General features: G+C 33.2%; 1 protein-coding gene and 1 pseudogene across 1 annotated transcript; both read left to right on the top strand.

The window, feature by feature from the left end:
* Nucleotides 1-500: 500 nt before the first annotated feature.
* LOC134269080 (beta-1,3-galactosyltransferase brn-like) lies at nucleotides 501-1,970 on the top strand. The gene has a single exon (XM_062751302.1). It carries the CDS (start codon nucleotides 828-830, stop codon nucleotides 1,968-1,970), a length of 1,143 nt encoding a protein of 380 aa, XP_062607286.1. The 5' UTR covers nucleotides 501-827.
* Nucleotides 1,971-6,564: 4,594 nt separating this feature from the next.
* Nucleotides 6,565-16,202, top strand: LOC134269081 (exportin-1-like; annotated as a pseudogene).
* Nucleotides 16,203-16,523: the final 321 nt, after the last annotated feature.

Below are 16,523 nucleotides of genomic sequence, written 5' to 3'. Positions count from 1 at the left end.
TCGGGTCCATAAAAAGAGACATTTTACGACAAACATAAAAAAATTGATCGAAATTTCTACGGCTAGCTTTTCTGAGACTTGAGTACATGTTAAGGATGAGCTACAATAATTTTTCAAAAAGTGACGTTTTCCGTGCAAGTAAAGTGGGAATTTTTTTTTTTGTAAGATTTTGGTCACAATGTCAGAAATATCTGCAATATTTACATGTATATAAAAAAAACAACATTACCTGCATATCTAAATTTTTTATTGTGTTATGCATCCTTAATCAACAGTTTTCATGTTTACAATACTGATAGACAAGTTTTCTATATATTTAGTTTTCTTTTCTTTCTCAAAAAAAAAAAAAAAAAAAAAAAAAAACAAAGAAAAAAAACAAAATCAAGTCCTACATTAAAGGAGTAACTTAGAATTTTTAACCTACAATTCAAAGTATTCCTCATAAGGGGAAGATGTATAATGATTAAATCAACATGATTTTAAAGTCATACATAATTTTGATTTGGTGACTTGAAAACCTGAAGAAAAAAAATGTGGTGTAGGATTGAGACAGGTTATATTGATTAAACAGTTAAAATGTAAATGCATTATAAAACATGACTATCTCGAGCATAAAATGAACAATATTTGAGTCCAAACAAGGACAAAATACTTTATTTTTCTATAAATATACTTAAAAATTATTTGGCTCTAAATTTAAGCTGCAGAATTCATATTTTTAGTTTTTTTTATACACGATATAGCTGTTAGCTTAATCCGAGACATAACAGTTGTTTGATGTAGTTTAGTTCTTTCCTTGTTAAACTGTGTTGTATCGTTTCAGAGTGATGGTGTGGATAAGAAGAAAACGCACTTTCCTGCTAAAGTTGACTTTTTACGTTTTTTATTTATCAGTTGTAATTTACATTTTCCAAAATTTGTTCCATGCATATACTTTGAAGGAAAAGTATAAAACTAACAATTTGCAGAGTGAAAGTTTCGAAAGTCTCCAATTTAAAACTAAATTCGTTTCGGTCAATTATGCCTTTCTCTTACATGAAGAAAAGAAGGTGAGAAAAAACTATTACGCAGATTTAATAAGACACCAAGAAAAAAAGACGCCAATTTATCACCAATATCCGTTAAATGTCGACTTCAAAGGGATCTTTGATCAGATCAAAAAGAAGGAACCAGTTCCACTGCCTGTTATTAATCCTCATCCCTTTTCTTACATTATTAATCCTGAAAAAACGTGTCTGTCGTCGACAGTTACTTTGGTGATACTCGTAAAATCAGCAGCTTCCCATATGGAAAATCGTGATGCCATCCGAAAGACCTGGGGTAATATTCCGGATCCAGCTATAAAAGTTGTTTTCCTATTAGGTTCTTCTGAGTTTAACCCAATTATTATTAAAGAAAATGATTTCCATCACGACATAATACAGGAAGATTTTCAGGACGATTACAGGAATAATACATATAAGACAATAATGGCTTTCCGATGGGCAACAACGTACTGCTCCAGCGCTCGCTTTCTTCTCTTCGTCGATGACGACTTTTATGTGAATCTTCCAAATTTGCTTTTCTTTTTAGTAAAGTTAACGAGTAATGTTTCTCTTCTCTCGGGATATGTCTTACCCATGTCCGAGCCTTTCCGTGACAAGTCCAGCAAATGGTATGTTCCTTTTGAAGATTACCCATTCCATCGTTATCCGCCATATCTGGCAGGTGGCGCTATCATAGCGTCCATGGACCTTGTGCAACAGATGACTGCAGCTTTCCCTTACGTGAAATACTTGGTTATTGACGATGCATATTTAGGAATTGTTGCTAACAAACTTGGGCTACACATTTCACACAATCGAAAAATTACAGACAAGCATTGCCAAGACTGGCGCCTACGCTCAAAGATTGCATGTCATGGATTTGGTAATGCTAGTATTCTGGTCCAAACCTGGATTCGTTTGAAAAATATTACAACCAAAAACTAGACAGACAGGAAAATCTTAATCATAATGTATATAATTTTGACACACATACATATTATATATGAATATACCTCCTCGCCTTTTTGAACATGTAAATTGAATCATAAAGAAAATTTTAAGTTTAGATTAGAGTAACACATACTAGTGAGTGAAAAATTTTCCAGAGGCATATTAAACAACATAAAAACAAACAGATACTTATATGAGGTTTCTATATCAAGATAAAAGGATCATAAAAAACAAAGTCAAAGTTGATACAGTCTGCGCTACAATGAAGTCAAACGGTCACAGCATCAGCAAACTACTGTTAGCTGCTTATTATATTAAAGTTATCGTGTACAATTAATATACGGAATATAGATCATTGAAATTTCATTAACAAGCCTTGATAAAAGTATTGGTAATTCTGTATTTCTAGAGGTTTGAGCATAGATTTGAGAACTGTTCCTACTAATTTACCTATTTCAGATCAATAAGTTACTTATTTAATTTCAGACATGCTTGGCAAACTGAACACATACTCGTACATCAGATGCATGTATATATTCTTTCGTTGATAATGTTGTTCAATACACTTCTATTATAAGATTTATAATACTTGTAATGATCAATTCAGTTTGGTAATAGGAGTATTAGTAAAATCAATATAGAACATGTACACGGTATTCTAGGATCCTCAAGAGGTATCCTGAATCCAATATTCCAGATTACTCTCGTGTGTACGCGCGATTTTCAGGGTATGGCAAAAATGGGGAAATTAAATATACATTGGAGACGGCAAGGATAAGCTTAAAAAGTTTAAATTATACGTAACCCTATAAATGAATAAAATAAAACTTGTCAATCATTCAGATCATGGAATTCGTTATAGCACTATTTTCTTTATTTAAATATTATAATAGAAAGTCTTTTTTTACAAAATATTTCTGTGATATGGAATTGCAAATCTATAAGTCGTGTGTACTTGTTGAATACAATACTTATTATTTTCAACCTTTATGACCTCGTTCTTGAATACAAGGGGCTGTACCGAAACAATAACGAGATTTACGTAATTTGTTAAACATAAACAATTTTAAACTTATTTACAAATGTTAGGTAATAATGTGAATGTTTATCAACAGTGGTAAGACAAACAAATTTCGTTTATCCTAAGGTCGATATTAAAAAATCCATATCTTTAAACGTGCACGGTCCAGAAGTAAGTCAACGCAAAAGATCAAAGGCCAAGTATGAAATATTTACACGACATCACAATCGTTCAGGGTATGCTATGGTACAAAACTCTTCAGTATACCATATACTTTATGAATGAAAAAATTAGAATGTTAGGTACTTTTTAAATCATTGTTAACAATCCATTTTTTCCTTCATTTTTATACTCTTAAATTTATTGCAAGCACATTATCGTAAGCATGCGTAGCAGCCCATCCCCACTTTTTTGTAAGCTAACCCCCCCCCCCTTTTACAAAAAAGAATTTTTTAGCTTGGAGCTAAGACAATCCACCACATCCCCCTTTTTAACTAGATGTCATTGGATGGTGTCTGACCACAGTCGTCTGTTTCTGTTATAAGTTTTTTTTTACCCATAGTATATATAATAATAAAACATTTTATTATCATTATAAAACTTACAGAAACAATTGCCTGTATGTGTGACATATATATGGCAATGATAATAAACTTTTTTAGGGGTAGGCGTATTGGTACATAGATATATGTATATGTCTCGACCCCCCCCCCCCCCTTAATAAAGTAAATATAGAAAATACGTGTATACTGATATTCTATTCAAAACAACGAAATAAAATGTCCGTGATTTGCAAATTGATCAACAAATATATTTTATGTTAAAAAACAATAGGTATCCAGGCATTCAGTGAAATTGTCATGATTTTTATACTTATATGTATTTGGTATTCTGTGTCTTCTATTTCCTTCATGTATTATATAATACACAATGTAAAATATTTTTGCTATCATTGCAAGAAATCACAAATCACTTTTAATTTCATATCATGCTAATTAGCATTGGTATCTAAGGCTCAATTCAAGAAAATCTTATTTCTCTAAAACTGTTTTTTTTCCTTTTATAGGGTAAAATTGTCAATTTTTCATAAGACCTTTTCTAAGATTTCCAAAAACCTTGAATCATATATAGATGAATAAAATGAAAATTGATGCATGAAAAAAAAATTCATTTTCAAGCTTCATAATAATGCATTTTAAATTAAAGATTGATTTTTGGAGTTATCCTTCCTTGCTGAGGATCAGATATCCTTAAGTATAGGTTTACATTATATTTGCTTTTTACGTTAAAATTAAATTTTACACCGATTTTGAACTAATATCCCATAGGCGTCAGAAGCAAATTTAAAGTGGGGGCTGCCTATATTATGTCTTAATGTTATCTTTGCAAAAAAAATGGGGGGGGGGGGGAAGCCGACACCTAGGTATCCCCAAGTTTCTATAGTTAGATTGACTTTAATCAGTTATTGTTTTAAATATCGGATATTTATGAAACGCGATTGATTTAAATTTTGTAATTTACAGGAAAGTCCTATCTTTATTTAAAGTAGCAAAATACATGAAATAGAAAAATCTTTTTAATTTTGGTTAGTCTGAACTTATGAAAAATACGCCAAATATGACAGAATGCGCGAACAGACTTCTTTTTTAGATCTAAGGATGAATTTAACACCACAGAATCAAAATTTTCAAATGACTGTGTGCCAAAACCATCATGTTTAGTTACATGCAGCTAAATAACGTATTCGCGAAAACTATTTTGCGTATTAACGCAAGACACATTGTTCCCGATTATTTCTTTTTTTGTGTACGTTTGCATTTTCAAAACTTACTTTTAGCAATAGGTCTATTTGCTTTGAGTTTTCCACCCTTTTTCCGTTTCAAATGCTGGAATCCCAGGCTATCAATAACATAAAAATTCTCACAAAATTTCTCGATTAAACGATAACTGAAATACTGTGTCTTTAGAATGTGGAAAACATCAAATCCAGATGAAAATACATTACAAAATTCTTGAAGAAATAGCAATAGGCACAAGTTCACCGCAGCTGCGTCAGGAGAGGGTGTTGGAAAGTCGAGTTTCCCGACTTTTGATTGACTAATTTTACAATTTCCTTCGAGTTAAAATGTTGGACTGGAACTCCATTGAAGATTATCATTTGAAATGTATATTGTACGATTTCATACTAATTCAAACTTCTCGTAGCAAAAATAACGTTCAAAACAGAGAATGTTTTCGTTTCACAAAAAGAACTTAAAACTAAGACCCAATACTTTTGGTTTGATGTATTATTTTCAAAATGAATTATTCAATTTTAAATTGATGACATACAACTATATGTTTCTGAATTCTTTAATTTTTAATTTTAAAACTATCAAAACAGTTTTCGAAAGGTTCATTAGAAAATAATAATTAAGTAGAATTACATGTTTGACTGTCAAGTCTTTATTCTTTTGTAAAAAGGGGCCTCTCTTCTCGATATTTATGCTACAGTCAGCTTAATTGAATCAAACCAATAGTTCAAGTCGTGCGAACATATGCTGCATTCACAGGCACCTGACGTTACTTTTTTTTAATAAAAAAAATATATATACCCATAGGTATGGGTTTTTTTTTTTTATTAAAAGAAAAATAAGTAACGTCAGGTGCCTGTGGCTGCATTTTATTATCTTTTTCACAGGCACTTGGGGTATGGACCCCCCCCCCCCTTTCCATTTTTTTTCTTTATATCTGATACATAAAAAGAGAGACTTCTCTCTTTTAGTCGAAAACGATGTTTTTAAAAACAGCTTATAGAGACAAAAGAGTTACATTATTGATCATATATAGTCACTCTAAGTGCATATTAGAATACAAAAATAGGAAAAAGGTGACTCGACCCCCAGATATAAAGAAAAAAATGGAAAAGGGGGGTCCATACCCCAAGTGTCTGTGATGTTTTTTAATACCGTCTCCAAAGAAACTAAAATAAATCTTTTTATAGCCTAATGCTACAATGTCTGAACTTGCTTTTTCGTTTCGCGATAAAAAAAAGTTTAAATGACATATTTTCCAGCATTTCAAGCTCTTTTTTTTATCGATTTTGTCAAGATCCACCTACGGTGTGAGATCTTACTATCTATGTTACAAACATTTTGATTGGGTATTACAGAAAAATTTTCCATTTTCATGAGATAAATACCTAAGAGGTAGTTGCCTTCAGAAAATAAGTAATTAGTTAGTTAGAAAAATAGGACTTTACTGAATTAGATTAAAACAAATTTGGTTGAAGAAAAATATAACTAAGGCATTTGATTCTTTAAACATAACTTCTCATACTCAAAAATTTAACATCCAATCAAAAAAAGCGAACTATACTTTGAGAACCCACGAAAATTAATTACCTATAGTATTTGGGATATATTCCAAACTGTGAGATATTAAATTATCTCTGTTGTATGTTACGTTAACAACAGCTGAATAATTTCTTATAGTCTTAGGATTTCATTATTTAAAAAGCCCTTTAAAAAATTTTAAATGTCGTTTATTTACGGATTTTTCCGAAGTTTTACGAATATGGCGGTTATGTTCCAGTTTCAACCGGTTGAGGAAATTTCGATGCTTTTCTTAAAAAGTTGGGTGTATGTCAGTGGAAAAGTTCTTCGAGGTAAGACTTCTTGTGTGTAGATTATGATAGTCATTCAAAGCTGAAATGACACATAAAAGCGTATTTGAAAGGAACACATCATTAAATTTCTTTTATTTTATGGAGGCGGCCATATTTGAAGCTACGGAAGCATATTTATGTTTATCACGTGATTGACCGATATTGCGCGGTTTATAAGAATGGAAAATTACTGATGGCAAAGAACAGCATGGAAGGTCTTTCTAAATGTTGCATTGCAAGAGAATCGAAAATAATAAAAAGACTCATAAATGGATAGTGTCGCGTCAAAATCATATAATTTAATTTTACCAAAACGATTTTACATAAAAAATTTAATCTGAGTTATTTTTAAAAAGTCTTTTGAGTAAAAAAAAAAAAAACAACGTTCAATTTAACGCAGATATTATAGCGAGCGCAGCGAGCGTCGCGAAGCGACGCTCGCGAAGCGAGCTCAATAGACTAACGTGTATGAACAGAGGAAATTCGGATTGAAATCTGTACATACGTCAGCCAAATTTCTCTGTGCAACCTTCCCAGAATTCCTGCACCACCCAATGTCCTTTGCGCGAATAAATCAAAAAAAGTAAAAAATTAAAGAAACATTGTTTCTTACCGAAATCATGACGAAATGATTTGCCTTACCTTATTCAAAAAATACCCCCATGTCACAACACCGGCCTTCACCTTGCCATTCGGAAATGATACAAATGACGTCACCGGAAACTTACGAATTTTGACGAAGTTATGTCGGTTGCTTCCGTGAGACTCGGAAAACATGTTGCGGTGTATAGCAACATGGGGGCTAAAACATGGCAACAACTTACTTGAAAAGAACGATTTAAAGCAATCCTTTTCCATAAAACTAGCGTTTTCGTCCAAAGTCAAAAGAACTTTTTATCTGACGTCATACTTTCGTCACTTCAACGGTTCGGGTATTTCCGATTTTGTCGGACATTTCCGAGAAGTTTGGAATCTCGATCCCGATGCTTGGGAAATGATTTCTTTTTATTGTTTTGTTTTATTCTTTTTCTTGAATGATAGACAGTACATGTGGAGGTTTCTGATAGTAAAAAAACTGCGCTCGCCTCAACGGTCACACCGTAAAACATATTAGAAATGGTTTCTAAAACATGACAAAGTTGTACTCTAGATCTACGTGTCGGTTGAACAATGTTGTGTAAGGCAGCAACTGGGAAAATGGATTTCCATCAAGTCCATGGAAAAGAAAGCTCTACTAGTAGAATCTAGTAGTATCCCCCAATTCTCAGCATGACAGTGGTCTACAACTTAGTACATAAATTATGTCACGAAGCAAACATTATATTCCAATAAGCAAACATATAATGCCAAAAGAAACACGTCATCTGACATCAAGGCTCAAGTTCTGTGTTTTAACTACATGCGAAATGTCATAATGTCGGCCTAACAATTTTTGAATCGCATTTATAGACTATAATGATATTAATATAATATTCTAAACTGGCATTTTTTTCAGTTAAGCAGTGTTTTCTCTAAGAACCGACTGACGGCCAAATTGACCGCTTCAATTGATAAAAATGACGCCTAGAAATCAAAATTTGTTGTTAGGTTAACATAGTTCTGTTCATTAACATGAACGCTTAGCCTGTAACAATCGATCTTTAACCCTTTACTTTAAAATAAAGGGAAAACACTGGTTAAGTACAATGACATGACTTGAATTAAAACGAGAGAAAAAACATCCCCATCATTGGACTATTTTCCAAGTCTCTATATATTTATTACTTCAAAGTTCATAACTTAATTAAGGTGTCAAAGTATTTCGCTGAACAAATCTGCCTTTGTAGACATACTATACATTGCCACTGTGACTTGATTGTGACAAAATTATGAAATATATGTACACCCTATCATATCAAGGGAAAACATGCAGGTCAATGCATGTAATCAACACAAATGCATGTTGAACAATTAAAATTTTAAAAGTAAGACTAACTGACTAAGACAACATCTAAAGAAGTGATGGATGCTGGCCACAAGTTCTAGGTATGCAATGAGGGGTAATGAATGCAAAATCTATATATAACCTAGTGATGATATCAGAGGTAGAATAACTTGTATGACATAGGGCTATTTTAAATTAAGAATATGAGTTGTATTCATGCTTTTTATCCTGTAATATATTGTTGGTAATTTGATATATTTTCATTTCTCAGAATAGACATCATATACATATTCTTACTATTTTTCAGTTTGAAAATAAATAATTCACTTTTGATAAACCTAAGTTTTGTTTTAGGTGCTGTGACTTCCTTAAAAGGTTTTGATGCCACCCATAGCAATGAATTCGGTTAACCTCTCAGAGGAGGCTGCCAAGCTCCTGGACTTCAGTCAGAAGCTGGACATAAACTTACTGGACAATATAGTCACAATGATGTACACAGGCAATGGACCACAGGTATAGAGGTGTTCTGTAAATAAAAAAAATAGTATTTTAATTATTAATTCAATTCAATTGGTATGATATGTTGCAGGCTAATTTTGTTCTTATTTTAGCAAAGAATGGCACAAGAAGTTTTGACAACGCTGAAAGAACATCCAGATTCTTGGACCCGAGTGGACACGATTTTAGAATATTCTGTAAATCAACAGACCAAGTATTATGCCCTCCAGATCTTAGAAAATGTCATTAAGACAAGATGGAAAGTTTTGCCACGAGCCCAATGTGAAGGCAAGTCAATCCATTGTTTCCAGATAAATTATTAGTTTTTCAATTTGACTCGAGCCAGAATCTTTTTGCCTGTTACGTAATAAATAAGCTTGTCTTTTACTATGTTTCCTGTCATAAAATTTGTCTTTTTTATGTAGGTATAAAGAAATACATTGTGGGTTTAATCATCAAAACATCATCTGATGCTGCCTTATTGGAAAAAGAAAAAGTGTATGTTGGAAAACTCAACATGATCTTAGTACAGGTACAGTATTAACATAATAGGCTTTGTTTGAATTAATAGGATATCTGGTTGAAATAAGTCTTTCCTCTGATGAAATATTGAGGTACATACAAATTCTTTTTTTTTTCCTTTCTCAGATTTTGAAATATGAATGGCCTAGGAATTGGCCCTCATTTATCAGCGACATTGTAGGAGCTAGTAAAACAAATGAATCATTGTGTCAGAACAATTTAACAATTCTGAAACTGCTTAGGTAAGTAGACAAAATCTTTTCCTTTAGACTATTGATGATGATATGTTGAAATGTTCACTAAAATTTGATTGAATGATGTATTGTAATTTAGATAATACTCAATTTTTTAAGTTTTTCTCCTGCTGTTATTTCAGTGAAGAGGTCTTTGACTTCAGCAGTGGTCAGATGACACAGGCTAAAGCCAAGCATTTAAAAGACAGCATGTGCAGTGAATTTTCCTCTATCTTCCAGCTGTGCCAATTTGTCATGGTAAAGGCTCCAGTATATTATGTTTTAAATAAGCACATTTATTCAAGGCAGTATATTGTTTATAATGAATGACTATATGTAGATTGAAGTAAGCATATAGAAGATATATTACACAGGGATTGATAGTATTTGTATTTGATAAAACCATAATGTATATATATTTAGCTCCTTGATTTTACCACTGTGTGATTGAATTCTCGTACTCAAGTTCAGTCATTATTATTTTACAATTTGCTACATTTGTAGGACAACTCCCAGAATGCACCATTGGTGGGATCTACTTTGGAGACACTCCTGCGATTCTTAAACTGGATTCCACTGGGATACATCTTTGAGACAAAGTTGATCACCACACTCATCTATAAGGTTCTATTAAGCTCTCTTTATATAGGCTTTATCTGTTAGTGTTAGATGGTTCATGCAAAAAAAAAAAAGAATTCAAATACTCTTCAATTTATTTTCATATTGGTTGAATTACATTGAATAATGACAAATTACAAGAATTTTTTTCAGTTTGAATCTATGAATAAATTTGGAATTTACTTTTTTTTCAGTTTTTAAATGTCCCATTATTCAGAAATATTACCCTTAAGTGCTTAACAGAAATAGGTGAGTGATTTAAATGTAAAGCACATATTTAGGTTGAATTTGATATTGACAGTTTTTTTTTATAGGTGATTTACATATGAATCGTTACAAGATAGTTATTTAACTCAATAATATATTTATCACATTTTCTTATTTTCTCGTTTTAGCTGCCGTCTGTGTTCAACAATATGACGAGCAATTTGTTCACTTGTTCAATCTCACAATGACTCAATTGAAACAGGTACAGAGATTTGTAATCAAATGCATATTGAAAATTCTTAAATGACAAGATATGGAAAAAATTGTGTAGTTCATAATTGTTTTGCAATTGTCATTTATGCAAAAATTTGAATAAGCTTCTAATTGTACATGTAGATGCTGCCTTTAGACACAAATTTAAAGGAGGCCTATCAGAAAGGAACAGATGATGAACAAAAGTTTATTCAGAACTTGAGTCTTTTTCTCTGTACATACCTGAAAGAACATGGCCAGCTGATTGAGAGGAAGCAGGACCTGCACAGTGTCTTACTGGAGGTATAAAAGGTTTTATTGGCAAACTGCTATTGTATAGGCTTGCCCAGGTTTTAGACTTGCAGGATTTGAATTAAATTCCTTGATTTTGGTAGGCCTTGAATTACCTAATACTAATATCAGAAGTGGAGGAGGTGGAGATCTTTAAGATTGCTTTGGAGTACTGGAACACACTGGCTGCTGATCTGTATAGAGAGACCCCCTTTTCTTCCAACACATCCCCCTGCTCATGGGAAAACCCCCCACAATGATGTGCCTGCCAGGAGACAGCTCTACACACAAGTCTTATCACGGGTTGGTATTGTGTGGAAATGAAGAATTTTTCGATTTGCATTTTATTTCGTTTTGTTTGAATTTGCTTTTGATTTTGTATTAATAATATATAAAATCTAATTTTAATAGGTCCGAAGGGTCATGATTTCAAGAATGGCAAAGCCAGAGGAAGTCCTTTTGTGGAAATGAACAGGAGAGGTTGTGGAGTTTTTAAAGATAAAACTCCATCAATCTGTACAAAAACATGAGAGAAACACTAGGTAAGATTCTACTCCGTGAGTATACCACAAAGAAGGCTGCCTATATCTCATTCAGTTGACTGAGGATTCTCCATGTTCTATTTTAGTGTATCTGACTCACTTGGATTACAACGATACAGAGTCTATTATGACAGAAAAACTTCACCATCAGGTGGATGGTACCGAGTGGTCTTGGAAGAATCTGAATACAGTAAGTAGGATATGAGATTCCATCTCGAGGAGAAAGCAGGATGTAACATAAATAGAAAACATAAAATGATATTTTAAAATTCCCTTACTTTTGATTGTTATGATGAGGGATTTTTCTGTTTCAGTTATGTTGGGCCATAGGATCCATTAGTGGAGCCATGCATGAAGATGACGAGAAAAGATTTCTAGTAACGGTCATCAAGGTTAAAATTTTTTGGTAAATTTAAATATTTTTTTTTTTTTTGTTACTACAGAGACTGTACAAAAATTCTGATATGAAAATTTATGAAAGTGTATTTGTGTATTTAAACAACCTGTTAGGGGGTGAACAAAAAAGGGGGGAAAGGGCAACAAAGCTATTGTAGCCTCCAACATTATGTATTTGGGGGGACAATATCCCGCTTTCCCTTGGGCACACTGGAGGTTCCTCAAAACGGTTGTCAACAAACTCTTTGAGTTCATGCATGGTGAGTTGCTTTGACAGGTTTTGTTGGGAAATGTAAATTTGAAGTGAAGTTCCTATGTAAAATTTATTAAAGATAAAGTACAGTGGTGTTTAATTATAACAGATGCATGGTACATTGGAAATGCAAAGCACCAAACACTACACAAAATATAAAATAGGAAAGTTAATTTCAGGGCTCAGCATTGAAGATTGTCCAATAGTAAATTTCATGAGATCCTTATAATTGAAAAATATAAAAGATTTCAGAAACAAAAACCTTTATATACTGCACATGTATGTTTTTGATCGTAATTATGAGACTCCACTGTACATTCATACATGAAGAGAGCTATACTGTGTGTTATACTTAGCTATACTGCTATGACAAGAATACAAGGTAAAAAGAAGTGATCAAGCTTTTGTTTTTCTCCTCAAAGAAACCCATGATGGTGTACAAGATATGGCATGTGATACCTTCATTAAGTTTCCCAGAAGTGCAGGAGACATTTTGTTCAAGTCCAGGTTGGAGAGGTGATGCCATTCATTGAGGAAATTCTAAATGGGATCAACACAATCATCTGTGATCTACAGCCACAACAGGTAAGAAATCTCAGGAGAAATGGTCAACAGATCGGGTATTTATGAGGCTGTAATGATTACATGTATGAATGTTATCTTTTAAGAAGACAATATAAAGATTAAAATTGGTTGGAAGCTTTCATTGATTCTGTAGTGCAACATTCTGAACAAAAAAAATTTCTTTGAAATGGACTTTTGATAAATAATTCATTAGTATTCAATTTGAATAATTCACTTCTACTTACCTGTACTGGTTACCCATCCCTTTTAAAAACTGATTAAACTAGAGTTATATCTACATACACCTGTAAGATGCATGTTTGTCCCTTATTAAACATGAGGGTTAAATCATAGAAGAAGTGATTTGTAATTGCCACAAGTGATTCAAAGAACAACCAATGTTATTTTTCTTCTTAGGTGCACACATTTATGAAGCAGGGGGGATGATGATCAGTGCTCAGAATGACCAGGTAGCTCAGGAACATTTGATAGAGCGATACCTCTTGTTACCGAACCAAGTGTGGGACGGAATCATAAACCAGGCGACACAGAACGTAGAAGTTCTCAAGGACCCTGATGCTGTAAAACAACTAGGAAACATTCTCAAGACAAATGTTAGAGCATGCAAGGCACTGGGTCATCCTTATGTAGTGCAGGTTAGTGTGAAATCAAAAAGAAACGTCAATTCATGTCCATGAAAATTAAATGAGTTTTATATTTCAACAAAGTGACAAGAATTTGTTTTACCATTTCATAGTCATAGTAAATGTTCTCCATTTGTTGTTACAGTTAGGAAGAATTTATTGGAATTTAAAGGTACAAAGTGATGAGTGAGAACATTAGTAGTGCAATAGCAACAAATGGTGAGACGGTGACGAAGCAGCCTCTGATACGCAGCATGAGAACTGTGAAGAAGGAGACACTGAAGCTAATATCGGGCTGGGTCAGTCGCTCCAATGATCCACAGATGGTGAGTACTGAAGGTTGATTGTGATCTCAACAGTGATTGAATACAGTCATTGTATTGCAGGAAGAAAAATCTTAATTACTTTTTGAGATCATCAAATCATGTTAGTCATATTTATAAAGAACCATCCTCAAGTACCATAGATTCATGCCATGACCCCTGGGGGTAAGAGGGGCCCCTAGGAGATCAAATTTCATTGGAATATATAGGGAAAAGGAAATTTTTTTTAGAAGTATTTTGAGACAGCATCATTGAGAAGCAAGGGTTTAGTTTAATGAAATTTGAAATTTTGTTCAATCAGAACAATTAGGGTTAGGGTGGTTCATAACAGAAAATCAGAATTTTATATGGGGTAAACAATGTCCCATGAATAAGAGAGAGAATTAACATCTCATGCATTTACTTTGTTTAGGTGGCAGAAAATTTCATTCCACCTCTTCTGGATGCTGTACTACTAGATTATCAGAGAAATGTCTCTGCAGCCAGGGAACCAGAAGTCCTCAGCACCATGGCAACCATTGTCAACAGATTAGAGGTAGGAAATGAACTTTTCCCTGTCTTTAGGGAAAATTAAGTTACTGAAACATAAAATCAAAAAAAAAACATGTAAATATTAACATTTTTTACTAAAACTTCTAAGTCTGATCTGTGAGATTGAGTTGGATATTGTCATTTGTTTGTCCAAAGCTGCCAATCCTTGCAATATTTGCACAAGACCAAGGATGAAGCATTAAAACTACACTTTTTGATTTCTTTTTTATTCCTCTCATATTAGTTTTTCTCATTTGTACAGTTAAGTTTTAATGCACTGATTTTTCAAATTATTTCACCTCCGGTTTTCACTATTATAATATAATACTCCAAGTCCTTATCTAGCACTTCCTTTTATTTTCATTGTATGTTTCCATGTTACATGAAGAATTTAATTTATGAAGGTTTATTTTGAATGATGTTGCAAATTATGTAGTTGTAGATCATTTATTTGTACATTTATTAATACTGCTGTTTTTCTTAAAGGGTCACATCACGAAGGATATCCCCCAGATATTTGATGCTGTGTTTGAATGTACACTAGAAATGATCAATAAAGATTTTGAGGATTTCCCTGAACACAGAACAAACTTTTTCTTGCTGTTACAAAGTGTCACTTCACATTGCTTCGAAGGTTAGTAATGTACGCTGTTGAGAATTGTCACTAATTGTAGAGAGAAGATAAACACATGTATTGATTATCTTTTAATTTTATTTCAGCTTTCCTTAACATCCCTCCAGAACAGTTTAAACTGGTGTTAGATTCTGTGATATGGGCTTTCAAACATACAATGAGGAATGTGGCAGATACTGGTCTGGACATTTTATACACGTTGTTACAAAATGTGGCGAACCATGATGAAGCAGCACAGAGCTTTTATCAAACATATTTTACAGACATTTTACAGCATGTGTTTTCTGTTGTGACGGATAGTTCTCACACAGCAGGTACAACTTTTCTTCAGTATCCAATAGTTTTAATGTTCAAGAGTCTTAACGTTTAAACCATGTACATTTATTTTTGAGAATTTTATATTTATTTCATCCAATATCACCTGCCACCTGCAGTATGATTGGATTCAGAGACTTGAATTGTTTTTTAGGATTGACAATACAGGCTTCTATCCTGGCCTACATGTTCACTCTGTTGGAGAATGGGAAGATCACGGTGACACTAGCCCCCACCTCAGGCCCTCCCATGCAGAATGTCCCCTACATCCAACAGTTCCTCATGAATCTCCTCAAATCTGCATTCCCTCATCTTAATGAGTAAGTTCTCAAAACACTCAGAAAAATACCACTATTAAAAATAACTTGTCAGACAGAGAAAAAGAAGTTAATGAAGAATAAAACAAATTCACCATATAAAGGAATGTTGAATTTTTTATTTAGGACCCCAGATAAAAATATTCATTGAAGGTCTGTTTAGCTTTCAGCCAAGACATTGCAGCATTCAAGGAGCACCTAAGGGACTTCTTGAGTTAAATAGGGGCAGAAACTGCAGATTTTAATTTAAAAAAAAATATCAAAATTTATCTGAAATATTTCTTAATTGGCTCTTTCAAGATTATTTTTAATGAATAAGTGATTTTAATTTTTGAATTCTCTTTATAGGAGTTTGCTGGTGAAGACAACCAAGATCTGTTCCTTGAGGAAAGAGAGATGGCCATCAAGCAAGCTCAGGAGGAGAAACGTAAAATTCAGATGTCTGTGCCAGGAATCTTGGGACCTCATGAAATTCAAGAGGACATGCAGGACTAATTTACTCAGTGCTTTCTCTATGTGTGTTTGTAAGAAGTTCCAATTTATATGAAGAAATTCAAAGGAAAAAGTGCACCAAAAACATACTCTCAGTATATGAAAATGTGGTGCAAGCATATTCCCCATGAGACTTTATGGGAAGAAAGTATTGGGCAGCAACTAGGTGCCTCTCACTACCGTATAATCATGGCAGTATTTCTGAGCTCGAGTTAAATCAGTGGGAGGAGAAAGAAGATTCCTGCTATGTTGCCTAACCTGAACTTGTTCATTCAATGTGATGCTATGTTTTTATTCTCTGACAATGGAAGAGCTGCATATCTT

Source organism: Saccostrea cucullata, unplaced genomic scaffold, assembly GCF_032062105.1.
Source record: "Saccostrea cucullata isolate Sc308-1 unplaced genomic scaffold, CSIRO_AGI_Scuc_v1 ctg8684, whole genome shotgun sequence".
Taxonomy (NCBI): Eukaryota; Metazoa; Mollusca; class Bivalvia; order Ostreida; family Ostreidae; genus Saccostrea; species Saccostrea cuccullata.
Note: the sequence above shows the minus strand (reverse complement) of the source record. Positions and strands in the feature narration are given on the sequence as shown.

Coding starts and splice junctions, on each gene's coding strand:
- LOC134269080 (XM_062751302.1), top strand. CDS start 828: ATGGTGTGGATAAGAAGAAAACGCACTTTCCTGCTAAAGTTGACTTTT.